General features: G+C 41.4%; 1 protein-coding gene across 2 annotated transcripts in view; it reads left to right on the forward strand.

Annotated features, from left to right (window-relative positions):
- Positions 1-26,402, forward strand: part of TBXAS1 (thromboxane A synthase 1) — a 244,211-nt gene that overhangs the window by 56,700 nt on the left and 161,109 nt on the right. For both annotated transcript variants that reach the window (XM_084536293.1, XM_084536292.1), the window contains one exon: positions 7,353-7,446. In XM_084536293.1, the coding sequence (XP_084392419.1) occupies positions 7,353-7,446 (94 nt within the window). The remainder of the gene's footprint in view (positions 1-7,352; positions 7,447-26,402) is intronic.

The raw sequence follows: 26,402 nt of genomic DNA on the forward strand, positions 1-26,402 counted from the left end.
GAAACCTTTGTCCTTACCATTGTTGCTGGTATGTAGGAAGGGTTGTGGTGCACACAGCAACATGTGCCATGTTGTCTGCACGTGGAGTTACATCATGAGGAAAGGACCTTGTGTAATAATTAGCAAGGCTAATTAAGCTGAAACTTCTTGTCCTTTTAATTATGTAATTAAGATGCCTAATTACAAAATTAAGATATGTGATTACATGGGGAGGGAGGAAAAAATTTATGAAGTTTTACTCATTTCTGAAAATCATGTTTGTAACACCGCCCTTGTTTCTGCAAACTTCAGTCTTCATGGCTTGAAGCAAGAGCACTTAGGGCCTGGAGGTGGTACTGCTTTCATGCATGCCACACGGCATCTGTGTGAGGAAAAGGTGGGAAAAGGAAATTGAAAAAAGAGGAGATATAGTGCCAATTGTCCTGGGGAGAAAAAGGAAGGCTAGTCCTGCAGGTAGGGCAGTGGGCTGTGACATGAGGACTCAGCTCTGCCCCAGGCTTCCTGTGGACCTTTTGTATGGTCCCCCATACTCCAGAGACCTCACATCTCCCGTGGACACTCCTGCTTTGTGCCCAGAGCAGGATGTAGGCCGCACCTCCCTTCCCAGGGATACCACAGAGATACAAGTGTGCAATGAACTCAGTCGCTGTTGAGCCCACTGTGAAGGGCTGAAAGTGTGGATTTATGACTCGTTCGTTTGCTCTTTATTTGGGAAAGTTGTTGCCCAGTGTGAAGGGGCTGCACTCTGAGAGAGGTGATGAAATACTGTCATCGGCCTGCTGTACGGACCATCTGTCTCTCTCAGGGCTACTCTGGAGCATGGTGAAGCATCTTGCTTTTCTGTATGGGCTTTTTTTGTTTGTTTGTTTTTGTTTAATTGGCTTTGATTCACTACTATTTTTAATTTTTTTAAACCAGAGCAACCCCCCAAACTTTAAATGCACTGTGACAACCTGCAGCCTTATTACAACTAGTCCCTTGAGCCTATCGGTTCTCTTATTAAAAAGAGACACTAAAAGAATTGTTCAGCAGACCAGAACAGTGTGGATTAAAAAATGATTGTTAGCAGATAGATGAGGGATAAATGTGATATTGGGCATATAATTTGGCCTTTCCTGCACATTATTTCATTAAAGCACTTGCTAATGCACCAGGAATAATAATCCTATGGTCATTTACATTTCGCAGCTGGAAAACATCTGCCCCTGTGGAGGCAGATGGTACAAGTGTGTGTAATGTCTGTCTTATTCTTGTGCAATTATTTCAAAATTCAAACATTGGGAGTGCAAACAAGTGATTAAGGCAAGCAGGCATTACATGGAAGTTCTCATTATCTCTGGAACTGGTATTACAGCCCTACAAATTCATAGTTTAAAAAGTATATATTTGTTGAGCTTGAAAATGAAATTGCAGTACTCAGCCTCATCCCAAACTGGCTAAAGTCTCTTTTGAAGCTTATCTCAAGAATACACTAAAACTGTACTTGTAAATATTCTTTTTTCTTAATAGTAGTCAAACATCCAACTGCACTTCTCAGCAGAAACCTTCATTTCCACCAGAGCTACCGATAGGTAACAGTGAAGGGCAATTTGGTAGCCTTTGCCCAAAGTTAATCGAACAGGTTGTAAGAGAGTATTCCTTTCCTCCGTTTTCCATCAGCTTTGAGAGAGAGTGCTTCAAGACTTACCTATGTTCTGGGTTGGCTGGCTGACTTTTTTTATTCAGCGAGTTCAGTTGCTGGAGGTAATAACCAGAGGTGGTGTCTGCCTTGGCTGGAATATTCCCTGGAATACCTGCTTTCAAGACCTGTGTTTTGTGTGTTCCTCTGTTGGACCAAATCATGATTTTCTGTGTTACGTGTCCTGAGTATCAGATGAGAAGAAAGACTTGTGTGATGGCAGCTCTCCAGTGGTTGTGCTGCAGTATTCATAATGCAAAAATTCCCAGAGAGAACTAAGAGCAGAAGTTTCAACTCTGTAGTGAGACCAGGGATGATATCAGTGTTTTGGTGAGACTGCTTTCTAGGCAGGGCTCCCAGGAAGGCTTATATATTTTATATGAGCCATCACTGTAATGTTTGTGAGGCTACCATTATTTTGTATATTATCACTACTTTGAGCAAAAGTACATCCCAGTGTTAACAGGGACCTAGTGTGGGTATACATAAACAGAGGCAAATAGGTGAAAAATGCATGATTATGTCTTACTTGGCAGGAATGTTTTCCATTATTTTAGCAAAATGCTTTGTTTTCCTACTCGGTCTTCCAAAATAACACACCTCCCAGCTCCCCAAAAGATTAAAAAACATTACTTTTTTTTTTTTTTTTTTTCTCCTCTCTGAGTGTCCTAGTTTATAGCTTTCAGATATTATTAGGATGTGCATTACTTAGATGTAGAAGGAATGACGCACTTTCTATTGAGAGAGGGATTTGGGGTGATTTCAATGGTATGTTGAAGTCTGTGATGCAGATTTGGCAACTTGTGAATGTTATCTGCTGTAAGAATTGATTGCAGTTTATGGTAGACCATATAATACTTTTTCTTTCAGTAGTGATCAGTACTGGACTGGTGAGGCAGATAGCTAGTTCTGTCACATATATGCATTGCAACTTATGTTAATTAGCTGTTGGTTTGGATTCCTTCTCATTTTTTTGCATGGTGTCTCGTGGTGGTAAGTTTGTGTTTCAGATAGCTTGTCGGCCTTGCAGGCCTACAGAAATGTATTTGGGATGCCAACTTTCTTTTAACAGTTACGTTTAATCTGCACAGAGATCATCTAGCTCTGAGAGGCCATTTGAATGTCTTCAAAGAGTTATTGAATTGTTTATTGATCCAGCTCATTACTGCTGTTCCTCTGGTTCCTTTTGATGTGTTGTCACTTCGTTCAACATATAATGCCAGGGTTTTAAATTAGTAGTTGTGCAGGAAGCCCTACATATGTAAATATTAGGGTATGTTTCTCCCTTGAGTGGAAACGTGGTAGGTTGTCCAGTAAATGCTGTTGCCATCAGAGTCTTACCTTCATCATGCCCCTCTTTGCACAAAGGTTCCTTCCTGACATCTTCTTTAGAAAACTTGAAGTGTCTGAAGTTTTATCTGTTAGGCTTTGTTGCAGTCTAATCTCATGCTGCCATTGGAAGCCTACAGACTAGTTCCCTGCTTATGAAAATATTTTTTTTTCTCCTTCCCTTTAATCTTTTTTCCATGTCTCCCTTTTACATTTGTTAAATTCACGAATTAAATACCTGCTGATTTTCCTTCCGTTAATTTCATCACTTTTTGAAGCTTTTTAAGCATCTAGAATAGACAACATCCTGTAGCAAGGAGTTCCATAGTTAGAATATCGATTATTTGGAAAAGTGCTTCGTTTTAATCCTGCCACCTGAACATTTATTTGTTGTGTGTGGCTTTTTTATTTAGTTAGTTATTTTTAGCAATTATGAGTAATAATTCTTTATTTATCTTCTCTAAGCCATACAGGATTTTATATGTATTTGTCATGCAGCATCAGTTGCTTCTTTTTCCAAGGTTAACATTATAGCCTGGATATTTATTCCTTCTAGAGAAGTTGTTCTGTATCTTTGGTTATTTTGGTCATGTCCCAGTATCTCTTCTATTTCTAGATTCTTTGAGATGAAGTATCAGAACTGCAGGTAGTATTTAAGACAAAAGGTGGAAATGTATATTTTTGAGCAATAATATAGCTGTGCGTATCTTTTTTTTCCTTTCATTTTCCTTATAAAGGCTCTTCAGCCTAGGGAAAGGCCAGTAGTTTTTATCTTTGTCCTTTCTGTTTGCTAGTCTGATCAATAAACTTCTACCCTTAGTGTGCACACACAGAAACAGCATTTTTTATTTTGGAAGTTGCCTGCTATCAGATAAGTTGGGGGGGATAAATTAACACAAAAGTGCATTAAGTAACAGAGTGAGAAATAAGACTTCCTGCTGGTGATAAGGCAGATTCAGAACAGTTTCATTTGTATGTCAGCTTGTCGAGATGAACATAGTGTGCCTACCTGCAAGACAATTCTGCCTGTTTGCACTCTTCATCTTCTGCCCCATCTCCCCTTCTCAGCAACAAAACGTGGCCACTGTGTTCCCCAGCACTACTTAGAGCACAACTCTGCAAGCTACTGGCCAAGTGTGTGTCATGGGTGTGCTGAGTAGCTGAATCACATAAATTAGCCTGTTCCAGTTATCAGATGCTTCTGGCTGAAGAGGCAAAGGTTTGTGCCATGAAGCTGTCAGAGGCATGCATTGCTGGTGTTCATTGTGTGTTACACAGGACAGATTTTTTTTTTAATTTGTAATTATTTTTTAATGAACTCCAGAACACCCCTTCCTCTCCCTCCTCCTACCCTCCAGTTGGTGGGCATGAGCTGAAATATTGCAGAGGTGGGGGGTGGGGGAGAAGCTCTTACAGTGATGATTAAGGTTGCAAAACATAAGCTGTTATGTTAGAAATGGCTAAAGTCAAGATTACCTTTGTAATGGTAAATATTCCTCCTTCTGTGCGTGCAACATGGTCAGTCCTGACACACTTGCATACTCTTCTCTGCAAAACTACAGGCATTTCAACAGTACCAGAAATGCAATGAAATCACAGATACAGAGCTATATGTGTTTAGTGATGAGATTTTTTAATTTTATTTTTATTGCTGGCCCTGCTCTTTTTTTGGTACACTTCACTGACTACAGTGCTTCTGCTTCCTATCTCATTGTAAACCCCGTTTCTCTACATTTTGAAAACCTACTTCAAATGTAGCTGAATGAAAAGTACCAGAGAAAAAACTCTTAAGAGGAAAAAAGAAAACAGATTATTGGTATGGAGCTGCCAATAAAGTTCAGAAGCTAACGAAGATGAACTGCTCATCTAAGCATAAATAGTCCACGGAGTCCAGGTGTGCTCTTGTCTTATGAACCTGGGTGCCGAGTTTTGAGCACCATACTCATTAATTCTGCTCCTTCTGAAATATTTGGTGATCACATCAATTAATTGTGCTGTGTAAGACTGTTTGAGTCTGCAGTACAAGAAGATCAGGGGTCTACAGTGTCCAGTCTACAGTGAAATTAGTAGTTGGCTGCAGCTCTGGCTGCTGTTTTGTAACCTGTCACGTATTCCACAGTAAAAACATCCAACAGAAAATGCTGCAAAATTGACTGGTTTCCATTGAGAGAGATTTTCATCTCTTCTACTGTTTACATACAGAAGATGAGGTCTTTGCTATGACACAAAGACACTTTAGGCAGATTTCAAACAGCAGCAAAAAAAAAATCCTCTCTTTGGGGAAGAAAATGTATCGTGTAGGCTGTTTGTCATTTTGAAGTTAAAATGTTTTTTTTTTCTTCCCAAAGAATATTAGGTATTTCAGCTTTTAAAAAAACAAGCAAACAAACTTTTTTTTTTTTTTTTTTTAAAGCAGTTATGCAGCCAAAAAGTCAATAATATATGTAAAATGTGTAATAAATTTTGACTTCTGTGCCTTTTTTCCCCCCAATACCCTGTAATACTGAAATAGCACTCCTGCATAAAGACATCACTTCTATTTAGAGGGTTTGTGTTTGGGAAGGTTTGTACTGCCACATAGGAAGCACATTGCTGATATTTAAATATATTCAGATCTGTATCTTCTGATTATAATTTTTGTAAAGTATCTTCACAAAAGAAAATCCATTAAGAGAATAGGTACTGTGCTGCAGGAAATCTCAAGAAACACAAGTACAAAAAGCTAACTAGATACTTAAGTCTGTTCTGTTTTGCTGGTCACATGAGGTTTAGTACTCTTAATTTCCTATATTTCACTTCACAGCAGCATCTTTTCCCACCTGTTGGAGGGAAGGGCCTTTTTCTGCCACCGACTCTTTTTCTCCCCCATGTTCGCTGTCCCACAGGAATTGTGCGCTCTTTGCCCATTTAATTAAACCATGATATTCCTGCCTGCATCGTGTAGGGTGTTTCAGATGAGGCGTTATGTAGCTTATGGGATCTGAAAGCAGACGTGTCCAAGTCATAGCAGTGGGTTAAGCACAGTCTTTGGAGTCAACGAGACTGTCAGCTGGGCTTAAGGGGGAGTCAGCTCACTGGGATCCCAGCGCACTGCTTCTGGCTATGTCTCTTATGCAATTCAGGTGAATTGCAGGCTCAGCAGACTAAGGCAGCTGACATCATGACCCCTACACCTACACTATATGCAGCTCATGGTTTTTACTTTGGGTTAGATTTAATTTGATCTCCAGGACCAAACAGTCTCACCGTGCTTGTGGTTTAAAGCTGAAGGACCACCAGTTAGTTCAGAACTGCCCTATTAATAGATAAAGTATGAGAGCAGAGCCTCAAGTTCACTTTCCTCTGAGTTTCCTCTCAAAAAAAGTGTAGTTGACACGTACCAAAATTGCCCCAGACATTGAAACATCATGCAGTAAGCAGGGGCAACTGAGAAGGTTCTTTAAAATCATTATTGCTCTGAGCTGGGATGCTAATGAAGAGACAGCCTTTATTAATTTCAATGATCTTTTGCCCTGGTTCTCCTGGTGATAGTGTTCAACGTGATAATAATCAGTATTATTGTGTCTTTGGCTAATCAAAACTGCTGCTGTTAGCTCCTGATCTTCCAGGTTTCACCACCTGAAGTCCACTGGTATGTGTTAAGAAAGAAGGAGAAGGGGGTAAAGGGGCTATGGGGTTGTTTCCTCCCCCACCCAGTATTGTGCCTGCCAACATGCCACAGTTCCATCTGAAACAAGGGATACACGAAGCTTTTCAGTCTGGGTTTTGTTTCCCTGTATTTTTTATCTTTGTTTAATTTGCTGACTGGCAGCTGGAAAATCACTTAATCAGCATATCTGGCCCAAATACTAGGCTTGACTTGAAAACACTGACAGTGTCTTGGCTCTCACACAACTGCAACTAGTTTGAATTCCTGTTCTGTGATCTGTATAGGTAGTGGTGATAGAAGGAAAAGAAAATAATCATGTGAAGATCTGTCTTGCTTCTTTCCCAGCTGTGCCACAACCCAAATGCCCATTTCAGTCTCGTTCTAACCTCATGTAGCTTTAGCGAGTTGCTTCTGATGCACACACGACTTCCTGGGGAAGAGGAGCAGCTCTCCATTTCCACTGCCCTGTTTGTAGGCATGTGTTTCAGTCCTTTTGGTGCTTCTGAGAGGACAGAAGAACAGTGCTTTGTGTTTGCTCCTGTGGCTGAGCAATGCCACCTCACTGATCATTCTGTTTGGCCAATACAGAAAGCATCTTCTCCCTTCTCTGAACCTAGGGAAGCCACCTGAACCAATTACTCTGGAAGTCTTATTGTAACAAGGTCCAAAATTAATGTAATTCTTTATTTGTTCCAGGTACTCCACCTCTGCCTTCTCCAAACTAAGCAAAGTAGGGATCAGACATCCTCCACCTCTTCCTTTCATTGGAAACCTGCTCTTTTTCCAAGAGGTAAGGAAGAATTTTATCTGTATTTATCCAAAATATTGTGAATTGTGGGTAGGAGGTAGGAGGAATTGAAAAGGATCCTACACTTCAGTAGTACCATCCCTTAAAGTGTCCCTTTCTGTAAAGAACAAGCAAAACTCCACTTTTTGAGTGAATTGGTAGAAACGGTTGTGTGCAAGCAGCACTAATTTCAGGATAAAGTAAACTTGAGGGGAAAGAAAATACATAAGCTCCTGCAGTTAATTACTTGAGCTTTTCCAAGAAAGTTCATGCCCTCAGTGAAACAAACTTAGTTATGTGAATAGAGCAGATTACGATAACTAGCCCCAACTGGTTTGTACTGAGTGGTTTTGGCTTGCACGACCTTTCTATTTGTTTGTGTTTTTGCTGATGGTACACATTTAGTTTAAAGCTTGTAGCATTGCTTGCTCCTAAGCAGTAACTGGAATTGACTACCACTGAATGCTGTTGTTCTGTGCCCCAAATGTTCCCATCCCAGCCTGGGAGGGGAAGTACTGGGGATTCTGCCACCGGATTTAATTCACTTACTCTTCCTACCCTTCACCTTCTCTCAGCCTGTTCATGCTGGTGTTTTTTATTCCTTGCTCAACTTTTCTAATGCTTCTGATTGTCCGAGTTATGTTAATAATGAGGAGCTGCCATTTCTCAGGTTGGACTCTCAATAAAGTCTCCCAAGTGTGTCTCTGTTATGTTCCAACAACTTTTCAGGAAATCTGGGCTAACTCCAGCTACAGCCCAATATCCTCTTTTAAGTGCACAGTCATCAACATCCATGCTGAGATTTGAATTATTAATGCGATTATAGTGCTTCTTACCTTGGTTTTCATGGTGATTGTTCCGTCAATATCTGACTCATTACTAGGTAAAACCCATTTAAATACCGGTTTTACATGTACATCTGATTTCATTTAGAAAATAGCATAAAAGGTGGACTTATTTGCTCTTGGTTCATTTGAAAAGGATTGACAGGATGACTTTAAGATACAGGAGATGCTGATTGTATGGAATATGGACTAGTTCACCCTGATTGTTCTGGTTTGAATTCAGCTGGATGGCATGAAGTGACTTGTTCCGTAGGCCTTTGCTGACAAAATCCTCTTATTGTTAGTCACCTGCTAACACTTGCTGTAGGAAAAGCTGCCTGGAGACTAAATTATTTTGACATGCTGTGGACAGGCTTACCCTGTACTAGTGTATGAGTAGAAAGTTTCTGAAAACTATTATCTGTGATCTGCTAGGCAAATTTCATTACCAGTGTTGCATTCATAGAACTTGCTTAAAGCAGGCTAATGAAGAAAATGGACGTAATTTTAGTAACTTCTGGGGAGAAGATAAGTGAAAGTATCCATGAAACTATGTCTTGCAGTACCAAGAAATAAGAATTTCAGCCAGAGTTTTTAAGCAATTGAACACTGCAGGAGCACAAGCCCCACCAGGCTGTACGTCCAGCACTACAACGTTTCACTGTCTGTCCTGTTTATAGTCTTATAGTCAATAGGAACAGTCAGGTGTGAGTCCAAATCTTTGTAATTTTTCTTTCTTCCCTCATTTTTTACCATGTTTTCTGGACCTGGTTCTGTGGCTGCTTTCTTAGAATCATTGCCCATAATGATGCCCATGTGCTGGTAAGAGGAGGGCTGCTCTTATACTGCTGGATGTTCTTGACTAGAGCATTTTCAAGTTACAGGTACTCTCACTGTAGGACAGCTACCATGTTCCCTCCCTTTCCCAGCAGGGGAGAGCTAGGAGATGCCTCCCACCTTCCTCAGGGCTGGGGTAGGTTTTAGGGACTTTAGGGATTTAGCTGCCTGTGGCGCAGTAGTGCAAGAGCAGCAGGTTTTTGTTTGTTTGTTTGTTTTTTTAGGAAGTAGCAATGCACTTGCATGTTCATGCAGACATGCCTTTTCACTAAACTGGACATTTAAAGGTCTTCCCTTTTAAATAGGCCAGCTCCTTCTTGCTCTGTGCAGTATCACCAATGTTGTGTGTGGGAAAACACAAGTCACAATCCCACTAAAAGGGCTTTCTAGCCCTTGAACCATTTCAGAGGAGTTAATGAACGGTGGCTAAGTGGAATGAATTCTCATGTGCTGTACAGGAATCTGCATACACGGAACTTTTACATTTCCAGTGCTGAATTTGAACTACAAATCAACACGAGTTGAAAACCTCTGCATCAGAATGAGACTTAGAAATCCAAACACTTCAACAAATATATTCTTCCAGTCCAAAGAGTGTGCTCATCTTATGGTTTTGGGCTTTCATGATTGCTAGAAATTTAAGGGGAAAAAAATGGAGAAGGAAGGTGAGTCCATCTGATATAATCGAGTAAATCACAGACCTGGGGATTTTAGGGGAAAAAAAAAAGTAAACATCAAAAGGTATTGAAAAAATTTTAGGAGTAAGCAGCATTTTCTTCAGCTTCTAATGGCATAAATTCAAGGATTTGCTCGCTTTCTCCCTTGCTTACATGGATGTAAATCAGTTCTACTGATATTAGTGGAGATTCTCATTTTACTCCACTGTATATGTGAACAGAACATCAAGCCTCATCATTCCCTTTGTTGTCATTATTATTCTATAAGTGTGCCTGAAAATGCAAGCGAGATTTGACCAATAGTGCTGGGCTGTTCTTTCCTTTTTCTTTTTTAATAAACTTTCAAATGTATTTTAAATGAGAAAATGTTTTCTCCATGATATTTTTCTTGAAAGAGTTATTTTTCTGTAGGAAAATATATTGCCTGAGAAATGCCTGAAATAAGAGATGCTGTAATGTAGTGTCTCAGAAAGGAAGGGGAAGTGCTGAAAGTTAAGGGGATAAGGGAAATGCAACAGGAAAGACCTATCTCCATCACAGAAAAGTAGACTTTAAGAGCTGTCTTGGGGAAAACAAAGTTGTTTTACTGTAAGTTGCCCCTTTCCCCTCAAGTAAAAAAGAGGGGGATAATCGCAACCCGAAACTAAAGCATATCCACGTTAATCGGCTTATCTCAAAAATGAGAAGATATGAAATTATTGCAGTTCTGCAGCTGGGAAATTATCGGAGTCCAAGATATTAGATTAAAAATTCTTCATTGCATGAGAACAAATTGTGGTGGGCAAGTCTGATGTAATAGTAAATATGATTAGGCTGTTCAAAAAAAAATAAGCAGCATGTTCAATTTTCCCGGTAACTGAGCAGACTTGCAGCAGACAGACTAGCATTGTGCTAGGAACTCCTGACTGTTTCCCCCATCTCTCCGCGTACTGCATTTTTCCTACCAATCTGTGGAAAAACATTTTTTCTTCTTTTTTTTTTTTTTTCTCTTTTTTTCCCCATAGCAGCATAACAGGAGACACAAAGGTATACACAGCGTGGGCTTTGACTTTGAAGCCCATGCAGGTGCATGAGCGAGAGGGGCAGGCTACAGAAGAAATAAGCAGAACTATCCTATTAATTCCTAGACTAATGATTTTGTGACAAATGCTCTGAAAATCAAGAAAGTGCCCGTGCCCCTTTACCCTTCCTTCCAAAGAACCGTGGCAAACCCTTGACCTGTTGCTATGGCTCTGCTGTGCTTTTCTCCCTGTCTCCCATCCTTCTCTTAAAAGGCAGCTGTGCTGTTTTTAAATGTCACTGGCTCTGACATTTGAGCGGCTCTGGTCGCCTGGTACCATACCTGCCTGCGCTGCTCAGCCTCCTGCAGAGCACCGCCCTGCTGCAACCTGGGGCTTGCCTCTCTGCTGTTTTGGGGTGGTGGTAGGTCTGCCTCAGCTGCCTTGTTTGGGGTTTGGTAGGCAGGCTGTGTGCAACTGGGTGATGTGCTTTGGGTCCCTGTGTTGGTGTGAACATGTGTTGCTCTCCTCTGAGTGCTCCTAGCAAGCTCCTGCGATGCTTTTGACCGGCTGCGTGCTTGCATCCCTGCCTTGCATTTTAATGAAGGACATCACTCTCTTTAGCCCCTCTCCGCTTGGACAGGATACTCTTTGTTTACTCTGTTTATTTCTGCCTGGCCTACTTGTGGATCCTGGGCTACCCTGGAGTGGCCCATTTCTGCTGAATGAAAGTGGAGGCTGTGTGGATGCTTTGTCTTGCTTTCAGTTTGGGATCTAGCTGGGCTGTGTTGTTTTATGGCTGATGGGTGGGAGTGGAGAAGGAGGGTGTGTGTGTGTGTGCAGGGAGGAAGCGGAGAGCAAACATCATCTTTTTCCACTACGTATCTGCCAAAAGCATCTTTTGACTGAAAAGTAAAGAAAAATAAAAGGCTGAGTCCTTGCAGGGATGAATTTAACCCCATGTCTAATTTGCAGCCTAGAAAGCAGTATCTCAATGCTTGGAGAGAGGCTGCAGCACTTACTGTACTGGAATTTAATGACACAGCACGTAAACCCAAACAAGGTTGGAGGGAGGCAAATAGTGAGGGTCGGGGAAAGGCTGTGGACCTGGATTTAATTACAAGAATAATATGGTTTACACTGACAGTGAAAGCCTGCATATAGTTTTGTGTTGCTTTGCACAGATAAATGAGAGGAGTGGAGTAGGGAGCGTGTGCTTTGCCTCTTGGTGGCTGTGTGGAACCAGAAAATAAAGCCATGGTACCACAGACCAGCCTGGTGCACCCACTGTGGGCTGCTGACCGCACCGATGGGCCTCACAGGGTGCTTCAGGTCTTCTCTCACGGCCTGGAAAAATTCTTCTTGACCAGAAGGCCCATTTGTGTATTCATGTCAAATGAAATGCTCTGAAGCTAGCCACTTCAGTCTGCAACATGACAGAAAACCTGGGGATAGATGTGTTTTTGCGTGTACTTCCTGTGTCTGTAAAGCCAGTCTCTCTCCTTCTTAAATACATGTGTTCTCCTAGTCTCAGCTGATACCCTGTGCCACCTCCTTTGATCAGGCGTTAGTGCTGTTGGATACCCTGACAAAGTCAGTGCGGTACCTGGCTGTGGGAGCCTAATGCAGGAAATTGATATGTGGCAATTAGCTGACTCCAGCTTGACTACATGCCATTGGCACCCCTCAGCAGGAGCGGGACTGCTGGTTTTCAGAAGGGCCTCAGGCAGAGATGTGCTAAGGCTCATCCCAACATACTCTCTGAGCCTGTGGGACCTCAGCAGGGAGAGCAGCGCATGTTCCTCAGAAAGCCTTCTGTAAGAAAGCCTTCTGTACAGACATGATGTCCTTGGTGTTCCTGCACTTGATGTTTCTGATCACTGTGCTCACAAGTTATCCCTGAATGTGGAGTCAACAGGTTCTCTGTAATTAGCCTCTATGGAAGCTAGAGATGGTATTGTGAGGCACAAAGCAACAGGCAGGTCTTCTGTGACAGAAAAAGAGGGGTGAATCATTGCTGCTTTGTTGGTAGGTAATGGTGACCTGAGGGCAGTGGCCATGAAAGATGGTTTTACTTTTTTGGAATATAATGTTTCTTGGAATAATATATAATGTTTATTTTGGAATATAAGAGGAGAAAGAAGTCTGAACTATCACTTTTGTATTCCAAGAAACAGCTTCTTGCTGCGTGCCCTCTGCCTAGAGCACCTCCTACTGCTATTTGTGCTGTGCTGAAGAGGCCTGGATGGGCCCTTCCTGTGCCTTCCTGTGGAGATGTAGAGTTACTGTCTCTCAGAGGAGATGAAAATTTCATTCATGAGCAGCATCATGTCTTTGGTATTCTGTAAACCGTGTTTTGGTAGTTCCTTTTGGCATACTTCATGCTTGCTTGTGATAAGGAGGCAATAGTTGAGGCAACTGCTAGCTGTATAAGAAGGCCTTTACCTGTTAAGTGGAAAGAGAATGATGTTTTCAAAAGCAGTACAATAAGTGAGAGCAGAGGCTTTCCAATCATGCTCCCAGCTTTCCCCAGACTCCCAGAGTGATTTTGGGCAAGTTTGACTGGGACAAAGACTCCTTATTTTCTGAATAAGCAGATCCACTTCTTTTGTTTCACCTTGTGCCTCTTTTTACCCACCCACAAAATGGCTGGCATAGATGGTGTTCTGGTACATACATCTTGGTGTTGTTTTTTTTTTGTTGTTGTTTGTTTCTTTGTTTTTCATCATGTTATAGTGAAACACTCTGATTGATGCCTAAGTGACTTCTCTAGGGACTTTTCTGTGGTAAATCTGGGGACATTGATATCACTGCTGTCTCTAATAGACTGGTCAGTTTGAAGGCAGGAGGAAATTTAATGATCCATCAATAGACACAGACCAAAGAGAGCTGTGAATCAATGCCAGCCTGAGCTCTGGCCTATAAATGAAGATGTCTGAATAAGGTGAGTCCCCAAGATCACCGTGCTGATGGACATTTCTCTGCTATTCCATTCCATCCTTGACCAAAATCATTGCCTTTTTTATTTTATTTTTTTTTTGTGTGTGTGTGTGTCAATGGAGAAATGGCTACCCAATATCCAAATATCCATCAAAGTAGAGGTCTGCATCGTTAAAATGGCATCTTGCTGCTAGGAGTGGTTTAGGGGAAGTTTGCCATACATTGTGCCTCTTGGAGACTGTATTTGCAAGTTCATCACAGCAAATTCCAGAGTGTTATCAGTAGCCTACTCTTTAAGAAGTGTGTACTGCTAGGTTAAAGCTAGCTCTGGCATGAAATCTAGCATCAGAGAACATAAAACAGGTGTCCTACATAGTAGTTGGGTTAAGGAAATTAAAATAATGCAGAGTTTGAATGGTAGCAGCATATAGATAGACCCAGTGTAACTGTTCAAACTGGAATTTTCCTTGGACTCTGTGGTCATGCAAAGGATTTAAGATTCCTGCAAGAAATATGGACCTTAACCTTGAAGAGCGGCTTCATAGTGATGTGACTGAACAAGAGGACTTCGAGCTGTGGTGGTAAAATTTAATGGACTTCTACACATGGCCTTAAAAAAACAGGAATATTTCTTAGATCTGATTGCCTTCTATTCAGTTTTGGCTAAATTTACATCAGTGCTGGCTTGGAGGGAATTGGATTGGAGTAAACACAAAATCTGCGATTCCTTGAAATTAAAACAGAAAGCAATAGACTCGGTGCTGCAGTAAGAGCAATCGCTGTTGTTTTAGATGAAGTTGTAACTTGTTCATATTGCATGTAGATCTGGAGTTTAGCAGTATCATATGCTGCTCACCTTCCTATTGTGATGTGTAGAAATCCACATTCAGAAAAAAAAGTTCTTCCATGACAGCAGCATCAGTACTTAGAATGATGGCCAGGTATCAGTTGTACTGCTAAAATTATAGCCAGCTCAGATTGGTTGTTGAGAATAGTCGTTATCCATGAGCCAACAAATTTAGCTGAGTCTTAACTTCATTAGCAGTGTCTAAATGCATTAGCCATATGCTCCTCAGCATATGGGTAAATACATAACAATTTATTTTCATTAGGGTTTTCTTGCAAGTGCTGCTAACCAAAGCTCCACTAGAAATGTTTATAGCATGACACGTCTCTTCAAATAAGAAGCTGGCCTTCTGCATATCAAGTCATCCTGAAAGGGTAGCAAACAAATACTTCCCCTGCCCTTTTCTGAAGTAGGAAGGTACAGCTGCTGTACATCTGATCTGCTGCAACTAGCTGTGCTCAGTTTTATGTTCAAATGAGTGTTAGAAGGCTCTGGAGAACTGCCTGTTCAAACATGTGCCATTAAATCCCCGGTATTCCTTGTGTGCTGTTCTCTGTCTGACTACAGTGCACTTTGGGTGTACCACCTCCATTTGGCTGAGGGAACAGTTCCTGAAATTAGGTCTTAGTCTTGATCCTTAGTCAAATGGATGCAGTGTTGGGAAGGACAGCCCAAGTTTGCAGAATGGACACTGGGACAGAGCCATGAGGGCTTAAGTGTCTGTGGTACAGGTACAAAGCAGTTGTTGCACGCTTGGGCTTTTGTTATATTGTCAAAAATAGGTGAAATGTTTGAAAATTTTTGACAAATATTTATGTAGTTTAATCCAGATATTAAAATTGCCTAGGTAGATATGGAGATGTAAGAAAGGGCCAATGTTGTCTGGGTGCTATAAAGTTCAAAAGTAATCTAACTCTCCACATACTCAGAGGCCTCAGAACTTGTCTAAGTGTAGACAATAAAGTGAAACCAGAATCGACCAGATTTGCACTTGAATCAGGTTTGTTTGAGGAAGAAAAAAGCAGTTTTTCAACAGGAAGTCTAAACAAACCTATGTACTTTAAAACCAGGTATCTCAAATTGCTACTGGCTTTTCTTTCTGCTTTCACTTTGCCATGCAGTGGAATGATTGATACAGTCACGGGGTATCCTTGTACTTTTTAACTTTTCATTTTATTTCCTTGCTATTATCTTTCCATTTTGTAATTCTTAAATATTTCGTGACTATTAAGTGATTTCTAATGATATACAGGGAAAAGTGAAAAATTATATTGGGACACTTCTAAATATTCAGGCAAAAGAAAAAAACAGCAACCTGCTCAACAAACGTTCTTCTTGTCATGGTGAAATGGAATTGCAAATGAGACTTACAAGCAAGAGAAAAAGACATTGAGTCCTAGATATAAGTTCTAAAATATTCCCAAATATATTGATAATAAATGCTGTGGGGTGGGGGAGCAAAACATTAAAATAAATGTAAATTACTCTTTACTTTTTTTTTTTGTCACATTCTATAGGTGTTGTCCCAAGTATCTGATGACCTTTTCCAATTCTAGGAAAGTCAAACTTCCCAAAGTCTTCATCGTTTTGGCTTTTATTTGGTTTTATGTCTATATATTGAAGCAGCAGGTGGGAAGGCCTGGATGGGATAAAACACCTTGTGGCTTTGCAGGGTAGTTAGTCTAGGAAATATGTACAAAGAGGTATGAACAAGAAATTGGTGATTGATACATGAATTTTACAAGGGTTACAGCTTGCAAAGTGGTGAACAAATCCGCTTTGATAGGTTAATACTCAAGAACATATAATGTTCTGTGAAAAACATGAGGCAAGGCAGCTGGGGAAGGGTGGCATTTGAGTTATCCTTCTTCATGCTGCACATGTGAGGACAGTCTTGGACAGGATCACCTTGCAGGCAAGGAGTGGTGGCAAAGCCTCCGTATCACACACAAGAAGGGAATTGGAAACCTTCGAGAGGGAAAAAGATGCAGTTGGTGACCTTATACTAAGGGTCTCCATTTTAATAAAGAGTCTCATATAGTTCATGACAGACAGAATTAGGAACCATGCAAGTATCTTGTAGTTATATTTGTGTTTATATTTTTCTCTGTATTCCCCCCCTCCCCCCCCAGTGCCCCAGGGAACCATCTCAGAGACCTCATAAATGTGAGATTTCATTTTCTAATGCTATTTCATTTCCTGGATGGAGGACCTGCCACAAGAAGACCAGACCTCAAATTATAATAGCCCTATAAATAACTCCCTAAGGCAAAAGGGAAAAAGAAAGCCTTTGAAAGACAACTGCAGATACAAACATGGAGGTGTTTGGGTTCTTGCAGAACCAGACTAAGAAGCTCCTAATTAGGACATCATTTATTTAGTGTAAGGTTAGTGGGCTTTTTGGGTTTCCGTGTTGTTTATCTCTGTGCTCTGTTTACTTAAACAGAGCATCTCAAAAGTTCTGAGGCATTTTGCTCAAGTTTAATTTTCTACAGTGTTTTGGTGTCTTTTGGCCTGTCTTTAGAGCCTGCTAGAAAATGGAGTTCCCAGGTAAAATTGAAAATGATCAAACTGACTAAAAAAACTACAAATAGATAAAAAATAGTTTGAAATTGCAACTTTCTTCTTTCTACGTGAAATCATTTTATTTCAGAAGACCCAGACCCAGGCTGTCTGCCTGCTTTCCACTGGAAATCTGTGCAGAATTGGCACATTGACTAGAATAAAAACATTCCCGAGGAATCGGCATGTTCTGTCAAAACATTTGAACAGCTCCCGTCTCCCTGAGCACAGCACTGTTACGGAGCCTGCAAAGGGAGCTCTGAGACTGCGACGCGGCTGTGCTGGCTCCTCTTCCAGCCTCCCGGCTCAGATCCACCTTTTTGCATAGTTATGGGCAAAGCGCTGTAGGTTAAGTTATATTTTGCAGTAGTGGGAGCAGGGAATGAGGTCTGTGAGAGCCTTTTGCATCCTGATGTGACCTGTGGAAAGGCTGAAGATGAGTGTGGTCTTTGTGCTTTCTCCGTTCTCGCGAAAGCAGTGTTTATATGTGCAGAGAAGTGAGGAAGGTGAAGCTGTGGGACCCCAGTACCTTTCTAGAGCAGCTTGGGTCAGCATAGTGGCCAAGGCCAGCTGGGCTGGCAAGGCTGAGCTCTAGGGGCAGGGTTCTGCTGTGGGGGATGCCTCTGTGTGGTGCCCCTTGCTGCTGTACGGCTCTCCACTATGCGTGAGTCCAGCCAAACAGCAAAGTTTGATCTTTGTGTCGTGGAGTAACAGTGAGTTTTCTTGTGGATACCTTTTGGGACTTGGATTGATAAAAAAAATTATGATAATAAAAAAATGTAATCTGACTAGAAGATGATACATAGCAATTACAGAATGTAACTAAGCAAAGTGTGTCTAGTGTCCATCCACACAGCAGGACACTGAGTGCTTTACTTTTGCTAACTATCTTACTCCTCCAGCACTGAGGTGAACAGGTCTCACTGGTGGGTTCTACTCAATACAAATGAGCATGAAAACCAGGCCTGCAGCCAATTTACCAGAGGTGCTGTCTATCTGTTGTTGAGACTAGTTGCTTGGGAATGTAATTTTATCATTCTTGTTACCAAAACTGATATCCCTGACTGACCACAGCTAAATTAGTTTTTATTTTTGCACAATTTCTGTGTAGTTGTGTGATAATTCATTCTGGGGGACAGCATGTAGTCAGTGGTTTGAACCAAATGAAGTTTTTCTTTATATTGGAAACAATGATGTGTACTAAGCAATGCTTTGCTGTGCCAGTGAACTAGCAGATGGTGCCTTTAAGGCTGCTCATGTGACAATAGCCCATCTGAATGAGCATCCTACCTACTTTTCTGAACCCTGTCTGGCAGAAAAATCCTTTATAAGGTAGCATAACAGTAAACAAGGTGCAAAGGCAAGCAGCTAAACGCATGTGCTTGTCTCGTACACCGTAGCACATGTCCATGCAGTTCAGAGGCTTTTTGATAAAAGCGGCATCATTCAGGAACATGATGGAAGAGAATGATCTATGCCATGCAGGCCAGGGAGGGCAAAGGTGGCTTATAAACAATCTCTGCCTCTGTTTGGGTTAGTGGCAGCACGGCAGTCTTGTAGGGGGTGGGATGTGAATGTGAATTCCTAACTCTTTTACTTATCCCCTGGGCCAGAAGAGCCAGATGTGTTGCACAGGCAACAAATTTAATCTGTGAATGATCATTCCTGATGGATTCCCTCCATTCAGTCCAAAAGTTACATTACTGGGCCACAGCCCACTTCAAGTAGACAGACAAGACCACCCAATCTGATGCCTTTAGGGAAGGGAGAAGGTGGAATTACCGTAATGAATAACTTTATGCAAGCGGTTGTACACACCGTGGCCAAAGTTCATATACTGGTGCCTAATCCAGCTAAAGGAACACGGGAACCTAAAAGTCTAACTGCATGACTCTCCTAAGTTAATAGGTGTTGTTACCTTCATGTGCTGCTATAACTCCTCTTATTTAATTACCCCATGTTTAGTACTCTGCACTTGTAAATTCTGGCTTGAGCATAAACCATGCTGACAAAAGTATGTTCACCTCTGCAACTGAGGGGAAGGGAATTTACTATTCCCACAGTCGTATGGGGGGAGAAAAACCAGTGAAAATCCTTCTGTGGACAACTGTGGGAAATACATGTTAAAAGGCTTTGAGACCTCGCACAATGATGAGCTCAGCTATTTGTGTGAGAGGTATCTGGCTGAAACAGCCTTGTTAGAACCGAAGCCTCTTAACGTACTGTATTACTGCCTTCCAAAGGTCTGACAGACTCAGATTCTTGCAGGCTCACCACTGTCCAAACACAGCAGTAGTTGCTTGATTTGCAAAAAGCTCATCATCTGCAGAGGCAGACCTGGAAGAGAGGTTCTGGCAGTTCTGTAGGTGAAGAAGTTGAGGGCTCTGGCTACACCAGTTTTGCTGTACCACCCCTTGAGACCAACAGCCGAGTGTCTGCTGTCTTTGGCCATGGGAGCAGCTAGTGATCGACTCCTCCAAGACTGCAGAGAGAGGCTGTGGCAAGGCTGTAAGCTGCATTTGCATCCAGTGGGCTCTTGCTCAGCACCTCAACCACCGCTGCCTTCTCAGAGCCTCTTGTTGCTGCAGGAACAGTTTATATTACACAGAGGAGGATAATGGCTCAAAACATCTCCGCTGGAATAAATAAGCATCTTAAGTTGAGAGTTCAAACATAACTCGCTTTTCCGCTCCTTCCCTAGTCAGGCTGGTTATTTTTGTTTGGCTTTGGAAAAAAATATGAATAAGTGTTAAATTCATGTTTAAAAGATTGCCTCTCTTCAGAGAAATTTGTTATCCTTTTTCTCATTTTCAACAAGGAAAACTTGCTTTTGCAGCAGAGATTTTGACATTAAGTGTCTTGATAGAATAATAGGCGTGAGATGGATTGCAATCTATTGCCTCAAGACTTTGCCAATCATAAACTAAAATCAGTTAATGCATTGAGTTAAATCTTGCTATGTTGTGAAATGTGCTAGTAGTATTAAAAAAATCAATCCAGAAAATATATTGATCATATTATCTCCATAGCAACAAACAATAATGGGATAACGTTAGCTTAATAATTGTGCTTTGTGAAAACCTTTCAGAATAATTACTGCATTGTGGTCTTTTCACCATGTGGAATGTAATAATGTTTCTTCCTTGACTGCAGTCACCATCAGCACTGCGTCAAGAGATGCTGTTTTTGTGTGCATGCATATGTATCCATGGGTAATTTTGCTCTGGGTGAAACAATTTAGCTGACTATTTTGGGACCCATTTTTAAATGGTCAAGACCACTAATTGGCAATTGTTTTCCGTGTGGTTTGTTTTCCCCCCACCTCCTCCGACAACTGGCTACTGTAAAAAGAGGCCGTTAACATTCTTCCTCCTGCCTCTCTCTTTACACCCAGCAAAGGTTTTGGCACTTAACCAAACTAAATGTCCAGCTACTATGTTAAAGATTTGGGGGAGAGAGGAAAACCCTGCTCTAAAGCCACTGCATCAAAGCTGTAGATTTAATTGAATTTAATCTGTCATCCTCTAGAAATAACCTGTTCCACAGGAGCAGAGATAGCTGTCTGTGTTCTGGAGGATGATTCTCTTTGGCATCCTGCATTGTCATATAATTAACCTGGGGCTGTTCTTAATGAGCATATAGAAATTCTAATATATGTGTATGAGCACAACAGTTTTAGCCTGAAATTTAGTGGGATAGTGAGGGATAGATTCTTACACTCTTGGTTTTTATTTTTAATTCCAGATTGACCCCATAATTTTGCATCTGAATTAAAAAGAGGTACTGACCCAAGACTTCTGAAGAGGCCAAGTTTTTAGAATAATCAAAACAAACAACAACAACAAAAAAAACAACGTAATCCCTGGAGTATAAGCAGCCCTAAGCTCTCCTGTCCTTATGAAAACCCTCAGGGGCTTTACAGTGATTCAGGAGTCCATTCACTTTCTGGTCATGCTGTGGCATTTCCTGATATTTTGTCCAAGGGCTGGGTTTAGAGGTTGGCTAGTCAAGAGGAAGCTTCTGCCATTTCTCTTATCAGCAGGAGCTTCCTCGTAGCTTTGGTAGGGTGTCCTGCTTCCCTCAGTGGTCTGGTGGGATGCCCCTTTACTTCCCAGGGCATAAGCCTTATTCTCCAGCATTGACTCCTCCAGCCCTTTTTCTGGAGGACAAACCAGAGACTAACAGTGATGTTAGGTTAAGTTTTTATCATAATTTCTTAACGCTGCAGCTTATTATTTCAAGTCTAAATTCCAAACAGAATTTGTCTTTCTAATATCAATAAATTTGGATTCTTACTGTTTACCAGATCATACTCCCTTTTTCTTTGAGGACCTGCAGGAGGAAGCCCTTACCTTGGAACTGCTGATGAGCATTATAGGACCACCTTGGAGCCAGGAATGTCCAAACCCTCAGCTCTGTCAGGGATGGCAATTTGGTACTGTATCCATAAGAAATGCAGTACAGTGCAAGAGCAGGCAGTTCTCAGTTTGAGATGATGTCTTCATCAGGAGCTTGCTTATGCTGCTGTTCCCTGCACCTCGTTTTCCTCTACAGTCCCTCCAGGTTGTTGCTTTACAGGGAGGGTGTAAAGGAGGAATTGTCTCCTGTCCCAGGCAGTGCTTACTTTCTGTCAGTGGCCTCTAGGAACAGAGCTAACTCACAGGGAGAGGGAAGAGCAGTGGTTGCTCTCAGCTTTGTGTCTTGTGCCAAAGCATCCAATTTTTTGGCCACTGAATGGGGGTGCCAAGTGTTTCTCTTCTGCTCTGGGTGCAGATGAAAGCAGCTGCGACAGGGCAGCTAAATGCATCAGTTCTGTGGAAAATACCTGCTATTTGCAGGTGTGTAGTGTCATTCATTCATTCAAAAAAAAAAATAAAAATGGTTTGGACAGATTGACAAGGTGCACTTGAAGCTATGACTGTGCCTTTGCTGTGGTGCCCTGTGCTCGCTTTGGGTCCTAGCCTTGCTGATTGTGAGATCCGTCCCAAATTTTTGCTCCACTGAAGCTTCCTGTGTAGTTTCCTTGTGCTATCCCAGCTCTTGCTGTTCTCCCTGATTCTCTCCCCAGCCTGTGCTGGGCTTGGCACTGTGTGTTTCAGTCTGCCTTGTTCCAGGGAGGCCCAGCGTGGCTTTCCAGTGCATCTGTTCTCTGTGCTTGGATCCCACCAGCTACCACCTGGGTGGCTTGGGTCTTGAACAGTGGTTGGCTTCAGAACAGAACGTGAAAAGTAACTTACCTTAGGAAAACAAGGAGATTTTATTGAAATAATTATTTTAGGCTAGGCAAAAAGTCAACTGTGTGGTTTGATGTGGCTTTTGGGGCTGCAGCTTGTCTTATTCCAGAAGGAATAAAACTATTCCGTTCTGCATAGGATCTCACAACACGTTTCTGTCTGTAGTGGCTTAGGCTAAGGCTGTCCTACCTGGTTGACTGTGTGTCTGGGAGCAGGATGGAGCACATAAAGTGTTTGTTCACATGGCTAGGGTGAAAGATGCTCATAGCTCAGCAGCCACATGCCCCTTTGTACCCTGCTGAACGTATGGGCTCACCTTGGGGCTTGTGTGTGTCAAGCTGATTTGTCAGCCCTTAGCCTCGTGGCTTTTCCAGAGGTGCCATATGATAGATAGGAGCAAAAATGGCTTTGTCCAAGCTACAGATAGCAGCATGCTTGGTTCTGCATCAGAGGGCACTGCAATCTATAGGGACATTTTTCTGCTTTCATGCTTGAGAGCCTGCATCCATACAAGGTGGGAATTCAGCAAGAGGAAGCTGGGCTTGTCCAGCTATGTTAAAATACGGAAGTAGTCCCGCTATCCTCCAGTAATGCATTAAGTGGCATGATTAATGTGTCACATGTAATGCTCTTTCCAGCTCTCTGCCTTTGATGGAATACTCTGCGTGCAGTGCAGTGCTTTGATTTGGGCACTGGTTTGTGTGCTAGAGTTGGCACAACATATGATCAAAATCTGGGAGCTGAACATGGATGGAGCTTGTGATAATCTTTAGTTCCTTCGGATTTTTTTTATAGTTTCAGACTTGATGGTTACAGATAATTAAGTGATATTGATTTTTATAATCAATTCATAAACCACAGCAGAGACCCCTGGCCCTCTGCAAGGGAAATGTCTCTGAGGAGGCTGAGATATTATCACCCACTGAATGAGTAATGTTGCTTCCTAAAGCTGAGGGTTTTCTTGAAACCCACCTGTCTAAATAATACCTGCTTGGGTGCTAGTGAGTTAAGGTGATATGAGATAGCCCAGAGTTTGAATCAGAAAAGGGCTTAAGCACTGTGACTCCAGTTCTGTAGATGAAGAAATAAGATTTGCATATGGATGTGTAACTTTTCCAGTATTTTTTTTCAGTCTGTTTGCCCTCTGTGGTTCCAAAGAGAAACTGTTGCACAATGGGATTGGTTAATGCCTTTTATCCTGAAAAATGACATTTTCATAACCTAGAGGAATCTGTTATTGCTGGAGCTGAGAAGGGGAACACTCTTCTGTAGTAGAGAAAATACCTGAAGGAAAAGAGAGTCCCTGCCTCCCTTTCTTGGGAAAGAAGTCAACTTTCATTTCTCCAGATGCCAACTTGTTGCCCCCTAAAACAGTACTGCATTGTCAGAGTATTCCCCAAATGTTTGTTTCCCTTAGATTTAACTGGCATGTCTGCCTGTCTGTCCTCCAAGAAGAAGCTCTCATTTGTTTAGATCATGCAATTGCTGTTTTGCTCCTCTTAAGGGAGGCCAGCAAAGAAAAGTAATAAAACTCATTCACCATTAGTGATGTGCTGAATGCTTACGCTAATCCATCTGAGAGCCATTGAGCGCACAGTGAAAATACACATTGCAATGGTCTTCTATTGCACAATGAATTCCCTCCTATAGAGAGCACTGTAATTCTCTGTATTCCTGTTGTAATTTGAGGATGTAGTAATATTAAGAAAGGCAACAAAGACAGTTAGTGATCCAGTGGAATTACGTACAAGAAGAGAGAAAATCTTATTGTGTGGGAGAGAATTGTCTTCTTTCCAAACTGAGTGCAACTTAGAAGAGATTTAGTTGAAATTACACAGTCTAGTAAAAACGAGATCCATCATTCATTTCTCTCTCTTTTTTCCAATTTCTTGACTTCTTATAAATGTATATTTATCACAGGATCACAAATTGCCGTTTGTCTGTAAGACCTCATAGAGCCTTTCATGAACAAACATTGCACAAATTGTATTTCTCTTTGTACATGTCTTCATAATAACATGTTTTCTGTTTTTGATAAAGGTTCCCAGAAGCTTGCATAGATGTCTTCTGTGACATTTGCTATTCAATAAAATAAGGGCCAAGCGGGTTTATATGTTATCTAGACAATAGTCTTAATAAAAATAGTAAAGTTGCAATTACAGCTCTACAGCAGATATAAACAAGGTCTAAGCTAATGGCAGACAACTTCCAAATAGATAAAAGGAAATATAACTTTTGCCAGTGTAATCAGTCTGGAGAATTCATCACTGCAAGAATCAGGGAGTCAAATACAGCAGCTGGAATAATTTGGGGGTCTGAGTAATTTTATGACTAATTACATTTATAGCTATGCATATTATGATAAGAGTAATTGAATCCAAGCTAATAGTTGGGTGAGGAAGAAACCTATTTAAAACATTTTAGAGTTAACTGTGTATTTGTTGGTGGTGTTTTGTTTTTTTCCTCTTGCTTTTCTCTGAAGCCTCAGGCATGTGATATGTCTGAATGTTCAGAAATAGATCAAATTTGTTGATATTCCTATCTCATTTCTATCTATGCTGTCTGTGTTTCAGTGGCAGAGAAGGAATGGGTTTGTAAGACATCAAGAAGGACTGAGGAACTTGCAACTCATCTCTGGCTCTGCCATTGACTTCTTGCATGGCATCTGGCAAATTGCTTAATCTCGTGTACGTCCAATTCCCCACCTGTGACAGATGGGCACTTACCATCCCAGAGATGTTGTGGAAATGAACTTTGTAAAGTGAAATGAGATTGAAAGTAGAAAGACAAAAGGAAAGTGAAAATCTTATTGCAGCAGGCCAAGTTAATGTTTGAGGCCATATCTACGAGGGAATGCTTTGGAAAGTTAAGCTGAATCAACTAGAAATGTGATTGCACTGTGCATATATGAAATTTTCACTAGAGAGGAGTCTCTTTTATTCTGGAAGTGGCTGTATGACACCTTAAGGAGCACAGGACCAGAATAGATGCGCTGGGTTATTGATCCTTCACTCTGTTTTTCTAAGTATTCCCATCCAGCCATGTCCTCTGCATCAAAACCCTCCTCGAGGTTCCTGCCTCCGGTATTCTGGCTGCGAGGCTGTTCTAAAATCTTACTACTTTGATAGTCTGTAACTTTCATCTAATTGCTAGCAACATTTATCTACGGCCAGTTTATATTCATTTGATCTTTTAGTAATGCAGGCCTTTATATTAAATAGATATTTTCCTTCCCTGATGATTACTCCCAGTACATTTATAGACAGCAAGCATATCTCCTCCCTTTGGTCTGCTAAAATGAACCTTTGGTTTGCTAAAATGAACTCTCCTAATTACTACTTGTAAGACAGGCCTTCCGTTCCCCGAGGATCCTTGTAACCCTTCTCTTGACTTGTTCCATTTTTAATTCATTCCTTTTGAATGTGGCTCATCAGATTTGCATGCAGCATTCCAGAGAAAGCATACCCCAGATTTGCTGCGATTATATTTTTCACCATGCTTGTTGTTCATTGTTATCCTGTGGTTGATGTGTCTATCTGAGGGTTTCCTTCTCCATCGTTTTCAAACAATCTGTTATTGCAGAAAGTCTTGGAGATAATGTAGTCCCTCTGAGGGCATGAAGTCTTGCTTTGAAGTAAAGGCTCTCATTCATTGCTGCTGTTCAGGTTCTTCAGCTCATCCAGTTCTTCTGATCTGACAGTCTCAATCTATTTGCTGAAGATGTCTTTCAACACAGAATCATGAGCACACTTGGCTAAAGTCTCTCTGCTTTCCTTGCCGAAGTCAAGTCCTCAAAACACTGAGCAAAGTTTGTCCCAAGCCTGACCCCTGAGACACTTATGGATTTCCTCCTTTCATGCCTGTACTCTTTTTCCTCATCAAAGTCCATACTAATTTCTCTGTATGCCCCAGATCGAATGTATTACCAACATGTGTACATCTTCCAAAGTACTCTTACCTGCAAAATGTGTTATCTTCCCAAAGAAGGATACACAGGGTATATCCAATTTTTCATTCCTCTATCTGATGCTCTTCCATTA

The sequence above is a fragment of the Aythya ferina genome (genome assembly GCF_964211825.1).
Source record: "Aythya ferina genome assembly, chromosome: 1".
Lineage (NCBI taxonomy): Eukaryota > Metazoa > Chordata > Aves > Anseriformes > Anatidae > Aythya > Aythya ferina.